Source organism: Trachemys scripta, chromosome 2, assembly GCF_013100865.1.
Source record: "Trachemys scripta elegans isolate TJP31775 chromosome 2, CAS_Tse_1.0, whole genome shotgun sequence".
NCBI lineage: Eukaryota > Metazoa > Chordata > Testudines > Emydidae > Trachemys > Trachemys scripta.
Window position 1 is genome coordinate 163516318 of NC_048299.1, and position 16325 is coordinate 163532642.

At 49.6% G+C, this 16325-nt stretch overlaps 1 protein-coding gene across 2 annotated transcripts in view; it reads left to right on the forward strand.

Annotated features, from left to right (window-relative positions):
- The first annotated feature begins 338 nt into the window (after window positions 1-338).
- Window positions 339-16325, forward strand: part of LOC117873103 (glycine N-acyltransferase-like protein 3) — a 19973-nt gene continuing 3986 nt past the window's right edge. Inside the window, exons 1-2 of one of the 2 annotated variants that reach the window (XM_034762136.1) lie at window positions 339-964; window positions 8283-8412. In XM_034762136.1, coding sequence (XP_034618027.1) covers window positions 813-964; window positions 8283-8412 — 282 coding nt within the window. In that variant the 5' untranslated portion in view covers window positions 339-812. Of the gene's footprint in view, window positions 965-7327; window positions 7804-8279; window positions 8413-16325 lie in introns of those variants that run through there. The other variant, XM_034762137.1, reaches the window with a different exon arrangement.

The following is a 16325-nucleotide window of genomic DNA, read 5'->3' on the forward strand; positions in this document are numbered from 1 at the left end:
GGAGCATAGACCAGACCCTGTAGGTCCGTGACAAAGAGTGCCCTTGCCAGAGGGTGGCTACAGACGTGGTGGGTTATCTCAATCAAGAGACCCTGAATCACAGTGCAGGAGGAGGTGGGGCTCTGCCAGAGACTCGAACATCCTGGATTTAGCAAAGAGATACTGGCACATCGTCTTAGAACAGTGATATGCAGAAAAAAATGTGGGACTTTCTGAGCTTAAACCTATTTGGGACTTTCTGAGCTTAAAGTGTTACCATTTGGGTTAATGAGTGCAGGAGCCACCTTTCAAAGGCTTGTGAATCAAGTGGCTGGGTGACAGGACTTTGCTCGTGCCTACATGGAGGATATTGCAGTCTTCAGCAATTCCTTGCCAGAGCATAAGGGTCACCTGGGAATGGTGCTGAAGAGATTTAAAGGCGAAGGTCTAAGTGTAAAGGTGTCAAAGTGCAGAATGGGGCATTGAAGATGTAAAACAAATTCTGTCGGGAAAGGCGAAGCCGGACTCTGGCCAGGTGTTTCAATTGTGCACTGACGCATCCAACACAGGCTTGGGAGCGCTGCTGATGCCAGCAGGGGAGGGCACCGAGCAGCATCCCAACCCTTTCTGAGCAGAAAACAGACTCCAAGTGAATGGAATGATGCCGTTATAGAACATGAATGGTCGGCAACTGTGGGTTGTCCGACAGCTAAGATCCTACCCGTTCAACCAGAGGTGCTGGGTACTGACTGACTGCCCCCCTTCAGCGTGGCTACACAGAACCAAAGGCACCAACTCTTGGTTGGTACGCTGGAGTACAGCCCTCCAAAGGCATGAGATGGAGACTCAACATGTCATGGGGGCAGACGCGTTATCCAGGCAAGAGGGCCCAGAGCAGATGCATTCGGAAGAGCCAGTGGCTAGGCGTAGGGCGTCAATGCCAGGAGGCGACGGGACACAGATGTGCCCAAACATGCCCAGGCAGGTACGTTACATATCCAACAACCATTTCCTCACTATAACACTGATGGGGTCATGTGTGATAGTGACATTCCTCAGGGTACAATCTGGACCGATGGACAGCTATGTCCCCTCAGCTCTCCAATCTAGGGAGCCTTTTACACTGCTTCGCTGTGAGAGCAACCACTCCTGGTCTGTTCACACATGGCCTCTAGTACGCAAAATCACTCCCAGATGAATATATGAGTGCTTCTAACCAGCCACTCCTGAATTATGTTGCAGAGTGACACTAGCAAACTCCCAGTCCTAGACTTGTCTCCAGCAATATGCGTCTTGTACTGCCCAGCTCTCTCCTTCTGGACAATACAAAGTCATAGAAAGTCCATCATTTCATTAATAGAAAATGATATGCACAAATCTTGTTATCTCAAGTGGAGGGTCCCAAACACTTCAATCCAAACACACTGGCGTAGATAAAACAACAAAACAAGTTTATTAACTACAGAGAGAGAGAGAGAGATTTTAAGTGATTACAAGTAATGAGGCATAAAAGTCAGAATCGGTTACAAAGAAATAAAAGATAAAATGCAGACTAATACCTAACTTTACAAGCTAAGTGAACTTAAAGCAAATGGATTTCTCTCGCCGTGTATTCACAACTGTCTGGCTGGATTCTTTCAGCCAGGACGACTCCCCCAGTTCAGTGATGCTTCCTTTGTCTTTCAAACGTTGTTGATGCCATGAGGAGAGATGAGGAGAGAGAGAGGTGATTTGAGGCGTCTGTTCCTCATTTTTACACCTTTAGCTCCTCTTTGAGAATCACCTCTAGCTGGGGTTCAGGCAACAGCGAGTCTGTTTGCCAAGATGTAAATTTCTCACCCACATCCTTCTTCCTGTCAAAGAATGGCTGCTTAACTTAGTGATATAGTCCAGTTGATTTTGTTGACACCTGACTGACATGTCAATTTCCCTGTTTGTCTCTGAAGAACTGATTTGAGCTGCTTCCCCAGATTTGAAATATGCCTTAGTAACATTGTAACTGCGCCTTCTGTGGGTCACAACTGAGACACCAAATTCAGGACTAACTGCTAAGAAATAGGGCAGATACGCCCCAAAGCTGTCGGCTATTCTCTTATGAGATATACCAAACCAGCAACAAAAGTAAATTCCTGTTTCCCCACACTGGCTAACAAGAAGTCAGAACAGCAGTTTCCTTAAGCATTCCAGTCCTTGTATCACCACCAAAAACACTAGACTTATAGATGAGTGATTCTTTAAAACCAATCTAATCAAATAACAGGTTCTTCTGATCCAAAGGACCATGCCCAGGTCAATATACAACTCAGATCTTACTCAAAAATCACACTGTTGCCAATCCTTTAGTATCTGAAATCTAAAGGTATATTCAAAGAAAGAAAGAAAGGAAGAAAGAAAATGGTGAGAGTTAAAATTGGTTCAAAGAATCAAATAAGTACAATAATTGCAAAGTTCTTGGTTCAGGCTTGTAGCAGTGATGGAATAAACTGCTGGCTTGATAAGTCTCTGGTTACTTCCTGTCAAGGCTGTATCCCCACTTTGAACTTTAGGGTACAAATGTAGGGGCCTGCATGAAAACTTCTAAGCTTAACTACCAGCTTAGCTCTGGTTCCACTGCCACCATCCCAAGGCTAATTTCCTTCCCTGGGTAGCCTTGAGAGACCTTCACCAATTCCCTGGTGAATACAGATCCAAACCCCTTGGATCTAAAACAAGGAGAAATTAACCATCCCCCCTCCTTCCTCCCACCAACTCCTGGTGAATACAGATCCAATCCCCTTGGATCTAAAACAAGGAGAAATTAACCATTCCCCTCCTTCCTCCCACCAACTCCTGATGAATACAGATCCAACCCCCTTGGATCTAAAACAAGGAGAAATTAACCCTTCCCCTCCTTCCTCTCACCAACTCCTGGTGAATCAAGATCCAAACCCCTTGGATCTTAAAACAAGGAAAAATCAATCAGGTTCTTAAAAAGAAGACTTTTAATTAAAGAAAAAGGTAAAAATCATCTCTGTAAAATCAGTATGGAAATTAACCTTACAGGGTAATCAAACTTAAGAGCTCAGAGGACTCCCCTCTAGTCTCAGGTTCAAAGTACAGCAAACAAAGATAAACACTCTAGTAAAAGGTACATTTACAAGTTGAGAAAACAAAGGAAAACTAACACGCCTTGCCTGGCTATTTACTTACAAGTTTGAAATAGGAGAGACTTGTTTAGAAAGATGTGGAGAACCTGGATTGATGTCTGGTCCCTCTCAGTCCCGAGAACGAACACACTCCCAAACAAAGAACACAAACAAAAGCCTTCCCCCCCCCCCCAAGATTTGAAAGTATCTTGTCCCCTTATTGGTCCTTTAGGTCAGATGCCAGCCAGGTTACCTGAGCTTCTTAACCCTTTACAGGGAAAAGGATTTTGGAGTCTCTGGCCAGGAGGGATTTTATAGTACTGTACACAGGACAGCTGTTACCCTTCCCTTTATAGTTATGACACTTCCAAATCATTGGAAGGACCTCAGTCCCTTGGTTAGATGCTCCCATTAGTACAAGTCCTTAGTCCAGAGGTTTGAGCTGGAAAGAGGCAAAATGGAGGTGTTTCCAGGGCCTTTTATAGCTTCTGCCATGTGGAGGGAAACCCATTGTTTCAAACAAAGCCCTCAGCACAGCTAGTAGAAAATTAAAAGATGGGGTATGGAATGATATGGGCAAGTCACATGTCCAGGCAGAATGTTGATTAGTCACAGCAGGAAATCATTACCTATACCCCAGACAGCACCTTTGCAGGACAGTCCATTCAGTGTACATGGTCTCCCATGGTCAACTGTCGGTTAAGTGTTTCTTGATGAGCCACTTAATATGGGTCATTACACATATTGAATCTATTTCCCCATGTTAAGTATCCTCACACCTTCTTGTCAACTGTCTAAAAAGGACCATCTTGTTTATCACTACAAAAGGTTTTTTTTTCTCCTGCTGATAATAGCTCATCTTAATTAATTAGCCTCTTACAGTTGGTATGGCTACTTCCACTTTTTCATGTTCTCTGTATGTATATATATCTTCTTACTATATGTTCCATTCTGTGCATCTGATGAAGCGGGCTGTAGCCCACGAAAGCTTATGCTCAAATAAATTTGTTAGGTTCTAAGATGCCACAAGGACTCCTGTTCTTTTTGGGGATACAGACTAACACGGCTGCTACTCTGAAACCTTAATTTGAATAGTCCCTCCAGGATGTGCAGCCTAAATACCTTGTGGGTGTTACCCCAGGAGCAAACAGTTGAAATCCAGGTATAGAGCCAATACTCATAACTTCAAATACAAAATGATACATGCAGACAGCATAATCATAATCAGCAAATCATAACCTTTTCATAGACATCTTACATGCCACATTTTGTACAAGAGTTTTTGCAAATATATAACAGTGGTTGCGACAATGATCTATATGGTCATATTTTAATCAGATAACATCACAAACATCATACAGCACAATCTTATAACGTTACCTATAATGTTGCCACACATATTTTACCCTGACAATAATTATCAGCAAATTATGAGTTTTCCTGTGATACCACACAAGGCATACTTTGTACAAAATTTATCCTAGTCTTGTAAAAGTGGTGAACATTGGGGTACAGTGTGTCACAATGGTCTACCAAGAGCTAAGAACTAGCTGTCGAGCTAGCTGACCATCGTGGCTATTGCAAGATGTTTGTACGGGCAACAGTTTACAAGCTATGTAGAATATTGGGTTGCACAACTGTTGAAGGGAGACGTGTCACTTGAGGCGAGGTGGGACTCAGAGCTAACTCAATCAATACTGAAAACCCTGAACATCCCTGCTGTACTCCCTTCTACCCTTCCTTAGAATTGTGAACTCTATGATTTCATGATCACTTTTACCCAAGCTACCTTCTACTTTCAAATTCTCAACGAGTTCCTCCCTATGGTTAAAATCAAGTCTAGAACAGCTTCCCCCCTAGTAACTTTTTCAACCTTCTGAAATAAAAAGTTGTCTGCAATGCAGTCCAAGAACTTATTGGATAGTCTGTGCCCCGCTGTGTTATTTTCCCAACATATATCCGGATAGTTGAAGTCCCCCATCACCACCAAATCTTAGGCTTTGGATGATTTTGTTAGTTGTTTAAAAAAAGCCTCATCCACCTCTTCCACCTGGTTAGGTGGCCTGTAGTGGACTCCTAGCATGACATCTCCCTTGTTTTTTACCCCTTTTAGCCTAACCCAGAGACTCTCAACACTTCCGTCTCCTATGTCCATCTCTACCTCAGTCCAAGTGTGTACATTTTTAATATATAAGGCAACACCTCCTCCCTTTTTCCCCGTCTATCCTTCCCGAGCAAGCTGTACCCATCCACACCAACATTCCAATCATGTGTATTATCCGACCAAGTTTCGGTGATGCCAAAAACGTCATAGTTGTCATTTATATATTAGCACTTCCAGTTCTTCCTGCTTAGACCCTACAATAACTCACCAGTACCCATACTTCTCACGTTTGTATATAAGCATCTAAAATACTGATTTGATTTTGCCTCCCAGTTTTGCCCTGACCCTCAGTGGGTCAGACCGGATGATCATAATGGTCCCTTCTGACCTTAAAGTCTATGAGTCTATGAGTCCTTTCTCTCTGCCATTATAGCCCACGCTCCCTCCTATTTCCGACCCATCTCCCAGGTCTCCATGTTCCCCACTTAACAAACTGGCTTTCTGCAGTCTCTTCAACTTTCCCCAAAACACACCGGATTCAGGGCCATGAGACAGTTCTGTTTGTTCCTGGCTGACCTTCATCATTTCACTCCTTTTCCTGACCCCTGCATTTTGTTCAATGACTTTCCTCTAATTGTCTAAGTCCCTCAGTATCCTATCCCTACCCTCCAGCATATCTACCACTCCTCCCAGTTTAGTGTCATCTGCAAACTTGCTGAGAGTGCAGTCCATGTCATCCTCCAGATCATTAATGAAGATATTGAACAAAACCGTCCTCAGGACCAACCCCTGGGACACTCTGCTTGATACCGGCTGCCAACTAGACATGGAGCCATTGATCACTCCGCATTGAACCTGATGATCTAGCCAGCTTTCTATCCACCTTATCGTCCATTCATCCAGTCTATACTTCTTTAACTTGCTGGCAAGAATACTGTGGGAGACCGTCCACTGCTTTCCCCTCATCCGCAGAGCCAGTTATCTCATTATAGAAGGCAATTAGGTTAGTCAGGCATGACTTGCCCTTGGTGAATCCATGCTGACTGTTCCTGATCACTTTCTTCTCCTCAAAGAGCTTCAAAACTGATTGCTTGAGGACCTGCTCCATGATTTTTCCAGGGCACTACATTAGCCTTTTTCCAGTCATCCGGGCCTTCCCCCACTTGCAATGAGTTTTCAAAGATAAAGGTCAGTGGCTCTGCAATCACATCTTCCAACTCCTTTAGCAACCTCGGATGCAGCGCATCCAGCCCCATGGACTTGTGCTCGTCCAGCTTTTCTAAATAGCCCTGAACCACTTCTTTCTCCACAGAGCGCTGGAAACACTTGGAAAACATTTGCAGCTGAGATTCAGGAGAGAGAGTCTGTAGGGAAAGATGCACCCTGGTGCTTTTTCCTCCCGTTGCAGTTTCTTTTGTTTCCCTTCCTCCTTGATGACTCTGTTTGTTGCTTAAATGCAAATTAAGCAGAGCACCCATTCCTTTGTTGAGACAGGACTGTTTGCCAAGCTCAGGTTAGAGCACCTGTTAACACCATAAAGGAGAATCTTCTCACTTCACGTACAATGTTGCCACACACATATTAGATCAGGGCAATACTGACCGGCAAATTATACATTTACAAATAATACATTGCAAGATTGTACAAAGATTATTACAACAGTGGGTACGGGGTGGGCACAAGGGTACATTCTGTCACACTCCCCTACCTTCCCCCTCTCAGTCCTCTGTTCTTGAGGTGGGGTCTTTGCTCAGCTTCCCTGCTGAGAGGCGGGAAAATCCATAAACCATGGGGGCTTGCATTGTCTCTCTGGCCCCTTTCTTGGTGTGGGTCAATTTCAACTAATTCCTAAATGACTCCCTCCTCCACCCAGACAGGGAGGTGACGCCCACCTATGGCTCGGAACCTGTCCTGAGAGCAAACTTGCTCCTATTTTTTCTCCCCACAGGGTAACATTGCAACACATAGGGGAAACTGAAGCACATACACGGGTTATAAAATACTACCAAAAATTCCCACTTTCTCACAGGGACCAATCCCCTGGTTTTGTTGGTTTTTTCCCCCCACTGGCTGATCTGAAAGTGGCTCTATTCACCATGGCACTGTCTTCCAGGAGGTTGGGGCTTTCAAATATGATGAGAAGGCCCAAGCTGAATCCTGGTATGTTATAGGAAATGCATTTCCTGCTGTGGGGCGCTCACACTCAGGGTCATTGGGGCCCCACTGTGCTGGGTGCAGCGTGGACACACAGTGACCAAGACCAGGCTGGCATAGCAGGGGGCTGCAGGTCGGGATTGAGGGGCACTGGTGGAGAAGGGGGGTCAGGCAGCCCCTGCTTTCACTCTGCCCCTGGCCCTGGTGCATTCTGGATGCATTTGTATTTCCCCGGAGGCCCCTCGACCTCTGCCCAGAGCAAAATTGCCAAGCGGGTGCAGGGATGTCACCGCCTCTGGGCTCCAGGACTGGCAGACTCTGTTAATGGTTCATTCACTGGGGGATAAGAGGCTGGAACAGCCCCTGAAGGAGAGACAGACAGGGACCTCGCAGCTCCACAGACACCCAGGAACCGCTCCTTCCCCTGGCACGGAGTCACCCCAGCTGAGTGGGAGCCCCAGCCCTGTACGGACAGCCCTGGCATCACATGGCCTTACAGCAGCCTTCTTCTTTTGGGGTATCTGGTGAGCACAGAGGCCATCCGCAGACTGGTGAGTTATTGTAGGGTCTCTGGTGAGTACGGGGGCCATGCACAGACTGGCGAGTTACTGTAGGGTCTCTGGGGAGCACAGGGCCTGCACACACTCTGGTGAGTTATTGTAGGGTCTCTGGTGAACACGGGGGTCATGCACACACTCTGGTGAGTTATTGTAGGGTCTCTGGTGAGCACAGGTGCTGGGCACAGACTGGTGAGTTACTGTAAGGTCTCTGGTGAACACACGGGGGGCTGCGCACAGACGGGTGAGCTATGGTGGGCTCTACACATAGTGTTTGCTATTTTGGCAGGGCTGGGAGCTGGCAGCTTGTCTCTGGGGTTGGGAGACAGTCACAGGGAACTGATGGGTCTCCTGTCCCCGCAGGTGTCCCTCGCAGGGTCCCGCTGGAAGCTGTGAAGGCCCCTCCCGGCCAGCGATGCTGATCCTGAGCTGTTCCTCCAAGCTGCGGCTGCTGGAGGGGATGCTACGGCGGGACCTGCCTGACACGCTGCTGGTGACCAGGACTCGCCCGCCCTCGCAGGGCCGAACCCTCCCACCCTCGGGCAGAGAGCAGGGCAAAGTCCCTCATAGACACCTGGGTGATGGGGCACATATTGGACTGGGGTGCAATCCCCTGGGTTGGGGGTACCTGGAGGGCTGGCCCCTCCACCTGGTCTGCAGTTTGGGGGCAGACCCTTTCTCCAGGTTGGGGGGCAGCAGTTCAGGGGCCGCGCAGGCTCTCCTAGATCCACATGGGATGTGCTGTACCCCAGCTTGTCACCAGGCCCCTGGGGGCAACCCCTGTAATGGGCCAGGGCCCGAGGCTCCACACGGCTCCACAGGGGCAGGCCCGTGACCTCCACCACTGGGCCGTTGACACCAGCCCTCCCATCTCTCTCCGTGGCTCCCTGCAGTGAATGCAGCCGAGCCAGATGCCTGCGGGAGGCTTGGACCAGGCCCCTGCGGTGTGGGTTGGCAGAGACCCCGGCAGCCTTTGCAAAACACAGTAGTGGTTCATTAGTCACCTGGCAACACACTCCTCAGGTTAGCACAGGGAATCAAAGGTTAAGCCACAGCCCAGCCTGGCCAAGCCTGGGCAATGAGCCAGCCAAGACGTCACGGGCCCCATGGCTGGCTCTGGCTCTGTCCCTTTGTTCTTAGGCCAAGGTGATAGCTGCTGAGACCCCCCCAAAAGCCGGCTCTGAGCCCCGTATCCTGACCCCTCGTGGCCGCTGTTCTTTAGCAGGAGGCCTCTCCGCCGCAGAGCCGTGAGGGGAATCTCGCTCGCTCGGTGTGAACATCCACCCCAGCCTTTGGGGTTTCCATGGTATCTCCAGACTCTCCCTGCGCCTGTGTAGACTTTATTCCCTTGGTTAATGAGGCTGGTCTCCAACCGGGCTGCTACTTGAGTCACAACCCATCCCTTCCCTTCACACGCTGCGCAGAGCAGTACAGGACACAGAGGGAAACTGAGGCACACATGGGCATCAGAAAGATTCTACAGAAAGCTTCTACTTCATCACACAAGCTTCCCACCCTGGGTTAGGGGTAGGAGCAGGAGGGCAGGCCCCTCCCCCAGGTTAGAGGTAGTGGGGGGGGGGGACTCCCCCTGGGCCTCCTCCTCACTTGCCCCCTGCCTCCCAAAGTCCAAACCCAGCACCAATGCCTGCTGCTTACCCAGCATAGCTGCCAGGACCTGCCCCTGGGCTGCTTCTCTGGCCTCTCTGGCTCTGGTTGCTGCAGCTCTGCTCCCAGGGCAGGTCTGCTCTCTCTGGGCCATGCTCTGGCTTTGGGGCTGCAGCTCTGCTTCCAGCAACTTAGCTCGGGCCCCCGCTCTCTCCTTAGCTCGGCCCCACTCTGTCTGACCCAGGCCATTCCAGCTCACACAGAGGATGGGACCCCCCCGGCCTCCTGACTCCCTGATTAGCCCGCCCACCCTGTCAATCAGGCTGATCTGGAGCATTGGTCTCTCCCCATTGCTCCTGGGGGCTGTCAGTCTCAGGCCTGGTCTACACTACGAGTTTAGGTCAACTTTAGTAGCGTTAAATTGAATTAAGCCTGGACACGTTCACACGACGAAGCCCTTTCTTTCAACTTAAGGGGCCCTTAAACCGGTTTCTTTACTTCACCTCCAAGGAGGGGATTAGTGATAAAATCGGCCTTTGCGGGTCGGAATTGGGGTAGTGTGGACGGAATTCGACATTATTGGCCTCCGGGAGCTATCCCACAGTGCTTCATTGTGACCGCTCTGGACAGCACTCTCAACTCAGATGCACTGACCAGGTAGACAGGAAAAGACCCGCGAACGTTTGAATTTCATTTCCTGTTTGCCCAACATGGAGAGCACAAGTGACCACGCAGAGCTCATCAGCACAGGTAACCATGATGGAGTCCCAGGATCGCAAAAGAGCTCCAGCATGGACAGAACAGGAGGTACAGGATCTGCTCGCCATATGGAGAGATGAATCAGTGCTAGCTGAACTCCACAGCAGTAAACTAAATGGCAAAATATTAGAAAATGTCTCCAAGGCCATGAAGGACAGAGGCCATAACAGGGACGCACAGCAGTGCCGCGTGAAAATTAAGGAGCTAAGGCAAGCCTACCACAGAGCCAGAGAGGCAAACGGAAGGTCCGGGGCAGAGCCGCAAACATGCCGCTTCTATGCGGAGCTGCATGCCATTCTAGGGGGTGCAGCCACCACTACCCCAACCGTGTGCTATGACTCCCTCACTGGAGAAACACACAGGAAAGAGGGTTCAGGGTACGAGGAAGATGAGGATGGAGGTAATGTAGATAGCTCACAGCAGCAAGCAAGCAGAGAAACCGGTTTCCCCAACAGCCAGGATATGTTTAGCACCCTGGACCTGGAACCAGTAACCCCCGAACTCACCCAAGGCATGCTCCCAGACCCTGAGGGCACACAGGAGACCTCTGGTGAGTGTACCTTTGTAAACATTACACATGGTTTAAAAGCAAGCGTGTTTAATGATTAATGATTAACTTGCCCTGGCAATCGCGGCCAGTACAGCTACTGGAAAAGTCTGTTAACGTGTAGGGGGATGGAGCGGAAATCCTCCAGGGACATCTCCAGAAAGCTCTCCTTCATGTATTCCCAAAGCCTTTGTGTAAGCGGGGGAATGGTCCCGCTATTGTGGGGAACTTTCCTGGCTTCTGCACTACCCCNAAACACCCCCACTGAATGTTAGTAAGGGGCAACAGTCCCCTTACATTTGCAAAAGGTTTCTGGGGAGGGCTGTCTTATCCCGTCCGCCATGGTAGGACACTTTACCACGCCAGGCCAGTAGCACGTAGTCTGGAATCATTGCATAACAAAGCATTGTAGCGTATGGTCCCGGTGTTTGCTGGCATGCAGACAACATCCATTCCTTATCGCTCTTTGTTATCCTCAGGAGAGTGATATCATTCACGGTCACCTGGTTGAAATGGGGCGATTTTATTAAGGGGACATTCAGAGGTGCCCGTTCCTGCTCTGCTGAGCAGAAATGTTCCCCGCTGTTAGCCACGCGGTGGGGGGAGGGGTGAAGTGATCATCCCAGAGAATTGGGTGTGTGGTGGGGAGGGGGGTTAGTTGGGTTTGTGCTGCATGTTAACCCGGAAACCGCAGCCCCTCCTTTTACATTGCAAACCCATTTTAAATGGCCAACTCAATTCATGCTTGATATGGGAAATGAGGGCGCTGCTGTTTGAAACCATTCCCATATGTTAAGAAGGTTAAAAAAGCCAAAAGACTGGCTTACCATGGCTGCCTGCAAGCCAAAATCTGTTGCCCAGCACTGTGTGAGTGATCTCTCACACGAAACCGGCAGGCCCTCACTATAAGAGGAAAAATGCGACCTTGTAACGAAAGCACATGTGCTGTGTAATGGGAACAGCAAAATTTAACGTGAAAGAGTGTACCCATTGTTCTCTAAAATGTGTCTTTTTTAACCACCTCTCCTTTCTCTCCACCAGCTGCAAATGTTTCTCCTTCACAGAGGCTAGTGAAGATTAGAAAGAGAAAACGGAGGACGCTGGACGATATGTTCACGGAGCTCCAGATGTCCTCCCATGCTGAATGGGCACAGCAGAATGCGTGGAGGCAGTCAATGTCAGACTTCAGAAAAGCACAATATGAACGAGAGGAGAGGTGGCGGGCTGAATGGCGGGATGAACAGAGCAAGTTGCGGGCTGAAGATGATAGGTGGCGTCAGCTTGCAGACAGAAGGCAAGGGTCGATGCTCCGGCTGCTGGAGCATCAAACTGATATGCTCCAGCGTATGGTTGAGCTGCAGGAAAGGCAGCAGGAGCAGAGACCGCCGCTACAGCCCCTGTGTAAACAACAATCCTCCCCAAGTTCCATAGCCTCCTCACCCAGACACCCAAGAACACGGTGGGGGGGCCTCCGGCCACCCAGTCACTCCACCCCAGATGATTGCCCGAGCATCAGAAGGCTGGCCTTCAATAAGAGTTAAAGTTTTAAACTGCAGTGTGTCCTTTTCCTTCCCTCCTCCCCCACCCATCCCGGGCTACCTTGGCAATTATCTCCCTAGTTGTGTGATGAATTAATAAAGAATGCATGAATGTGAAGTAACAATGACTTTATTGCCTCTGCAAGCGGTGCTCGAAGTGGGGAGGGTAGGGTGGGGTGGTTGGTTTACAGGGAAGTAGAGTGAACCGGTGTGATGTTATTGACATAAACTGGGACCGTATAGATCATTGTTGCAACCAAGGTCCTGTAGTGGCACCCAAATCTTGTATAAAGGGGGCCAAATGGGGTGTCTAGGACAAGGTTATGGTTTACTGGTTATGATTATGCTGTCTATATGTGTGTATCAGTTTTGTAGTCGAAGTTATGAATATTGGCTCTATACTGTCTGTATGGCAAACTTATGCTATGCTTCTGGGTGACATCCCAGACAAGCTGAGATTAGCTCTGCCTAGCCTGCTTGATGGCCCATTAAGGACCATCAGCTATACAATGGACCCATTGAGAGAAGGCAGATACGCCTTGTAACTCAGTAAAGTATGCAGGGACTGGCCCATGTGACTCCAGACTCCATTTTGCTGTAATTTTCCACAGTAAGGACAAAGAGGTGTTCTTACACCTGGAAAAGACTACATAAAGCTGATGCCTCATCTCCATCTGGTCTTCAATCCTGCTTCATACCTCTGGAGGGACTTTGCTACAAACTGAAGCTCTGAACAAAGGACTGAATGACCCATCCCAGCTGGGGATGTATTCCAGAGACTTGATTTGAACCTGCAGTTTATTCCATCGCTGCTGCAAGCCTGAACCAAGAACTTTGCCATTACTGTATGTAATTGATTCCATTTAACCAATCCTAACCCTCATCTCTTTTTCCTTTTATGAATAAACCTTTAGATTTTAGATTCTAAAGAATTGGCAGCAGCGTGATTTGTGGGTAAGATCTGATTTGTATATTGAACTGGGTCTGGGGCTTGGTCCTTTGGGATCAGGAGAACCTTTTTCTTTTACTGGGGTATTGGTTTTCATAACCATTTGTCCCCATAACGAGTGGCACTGGTGGTAATACTGGGAAACTGGAGTGTCTAAGGAGATTGCTTGTGAGACTTGCGGTTAGCCAGTGGGATGAGACCGAAGTCTTAGTCTGGCTGGTTTGGTTTGCCTTAGAGATGGAAAAACCCCAGCCTTGGGCTGTAACTGCCCTGTTTTAGCAATTTGTCCTGAGTTGGCACTCTCAGTTGGGTTCCGCCAGAACCGCATTGTCACAACCGGGTGGGGGGGGCGGAGGGTTCATCAAGGAGAAACAAACAGAGGTTTCACACCATAGCCTGGCCAGTCACAAAACTCGTTTTCAAAGCTTCTTTGATGCGCCCTGTGCCCTGCTGTGCTCCTCTAACCGCCCTGGTGTCTGGCTGTGCGTAATCAGCGGCCAGGCGATTTGCCTCAACCTCCCACCCCGCCATAAATGTCTCCCCCTTACTATCACAGATATTGTGGAGCGCACAGCAAGCAGCAATAACAATGGGAATATTCTTTTTGCTGAGGTCTGAGTGAGTCAGTAAGCTGCACCAGCGCGCTTTTAAACGTCCAAATGCACATTCCACGACCATTCGGCACTTGCTCAGCCTGTAGTTGAACAGGTCCTGACTCCTGTCCAGGCTGCCTGTGTACAGCTTCATGAGCCATGGCATTAAGGGGTAGGCTGGGTCCCCAAGGATCACGATAGGCATTTCAACATCCCCAACGGTTACTTTCTGGTATGGGAAGAAAGTCCCTTCCTCCAGCTTTCGAAACAGAGCAGAGTGCCTGAAGACGCAAGCATCATGTACCTTTCCCGGCCATCCCACGTTGATGTTGGTGAAACGTCCCTTGTGATCCACCAGGGCTTGCAGCAGCATTGAAAAGTACCCCTTGCGGTTTACGTAGTCGGTGGCTTGGTGCTCCGGTGCCAAGATAGGGATATGGGTTCCGTCTATGGCCCCACCACAGTTTGGGAATCCCATTACAGCAAAGCCATCCACTATGACCTGCACGTTTCCCAGAGTCACTACCCTTGATATCACTAGGTCTTTCATTGCCCTGGCAACTTGGATCACAGCAGCCCCCATAGTAGATTTGCCCACTCCAAATTGATTCCCGACTGACCGGTAGCTGTCTGGCGTTGCAAGCTTCCACAGGGCTATCGCCACTCGCTTCTCAACCGTGAGGGCTGCTCTCATCCTGGTATTCTGGCGCTTCAGGGCAGGGGAAAGCAAGTCACAAAGTTCCATGAAAATGCCCTTACGCATGCGAAAGTTTCGCAGTCACTGGGAATCGTCCCACACCTGCAGCACGATGCGGTCCCACCAGTCTGTGCTTGTTTCCCGGGTCCAGAATCGGCGTTCCACGGCATGAATCTGCCCCAGTAACACCATGATTTCCACATTGCTGGGGCCTGTGCCTTGTGAGAGGTCTATGTCCATGTCAATTTCCTCATCACTCTCGTCACCGCGCTGCAATCGCCTCCTCGGCTGGTCCTGGTTTTACTTTGGCATGTCCTGGCTCTGCATATACTCCAGGACAATGCGCGTGGTGTTCATAGTGCTCATAATTGCCGCGGTGATCTGAGCGGGCTCCATGATCCCAGTGCTAGCTATGGCGCCTGGTCTGAAAAAAGGCGCGAAACTAGTATCTGATGGACCAGGGGAAGGAGGGAGGGAGGGAGGGCCAAGTGATGACATGGCGTACAGGTACAGGGAAATAAAATCAAGAAAGGTGGCTGTGCATCAGGGAGAAACACAAACAACTGTCACACAGAAAGGCCCCCCCCAAAGATTAAACTCAAAACCCTGGGTTTAGCAGGCCGTTGATTTCACGGAGGGAGGGGGAAGCAAATGAATACAGAACAAATCTATTTTTTACATCTTAAGCTGGCAGACGACGGTGCAGCATGACTGATAGCCCTCGGCATCTTCTGGATGCTTGGCAGAAAATAGCATACTACGACTGATAGCCATCATCATCGAGACTGCCCACGTGCCCATGATTGACAGCCACTGCAGTACGACGACAACGGATACCAGTAGAAATATACCATCTTCTACCAAAAGGCAAGGGGCTGCTGCTGTGTGCAATGCAGCCCCACGTCTGCCAGCACCCAGATTGCCAATGAAGGCTACCAGTCATACTGCACCGTCTACTGCCAAAAGGCAATTAGCTGCTGCTGTGTAGCAATGCAGTACCACGTCTGCCGGCACCCAGAGGACATATGGTGACGGTGAGCTGAGCTGAGCTGAGCAGAGCGGGCTCCATGCTTGGCGTGGTATGTTGTCTGCACAGGTAACCCAGGTAAAAAGTCGCGAATCGATTGTCTGCCGTTGCTCTGACGGAGGGGGAGGTGCCTGACGACATGTACCCAGAACCCCCCGCGACACTGTTTTGCATCATTCAGGCATTGGGATCTTAACCCAGAATTCCAATGGGCGGCGGAGACTGCGGGAACTGTGGGATAGCTACCCACAGTGCAACGCTCCGGAAGTCGACGTTAGCCTCGGTACTGTGGAGGCGGTCTGCCGACTTCATGCACTTAGAGCATTTTATGTGGGGACACACACAATCGGCTGTATACAACCGATTTCTATAAAACCGGCTGCTATAAATTCAACCTAATTTCATAGTGTAGACATACCCAGAGACAGCCTGGAAAGGGTCTTACACTCCAGCTTGGCTGGGCCCTGGCTGACCACAATGGACACTGCTTTACCCCCAGTTCTCTCTGCTGACCTAAGGCCGCTCCGTGCAGGGCCGCTGCAAGGAAGTTTCGCGCTCTAGGCGAAACTTCCACCTTGCACCTCCCCCCACCGTGCTGCAGCAGCTCCCCGCCCCCGCTCCACCCTGAGGTGCGGCCCCCCCCGTGGCAGCTCCCCCCCCCTCCCCTGAGGCACCCCCCCATGGCACCTAC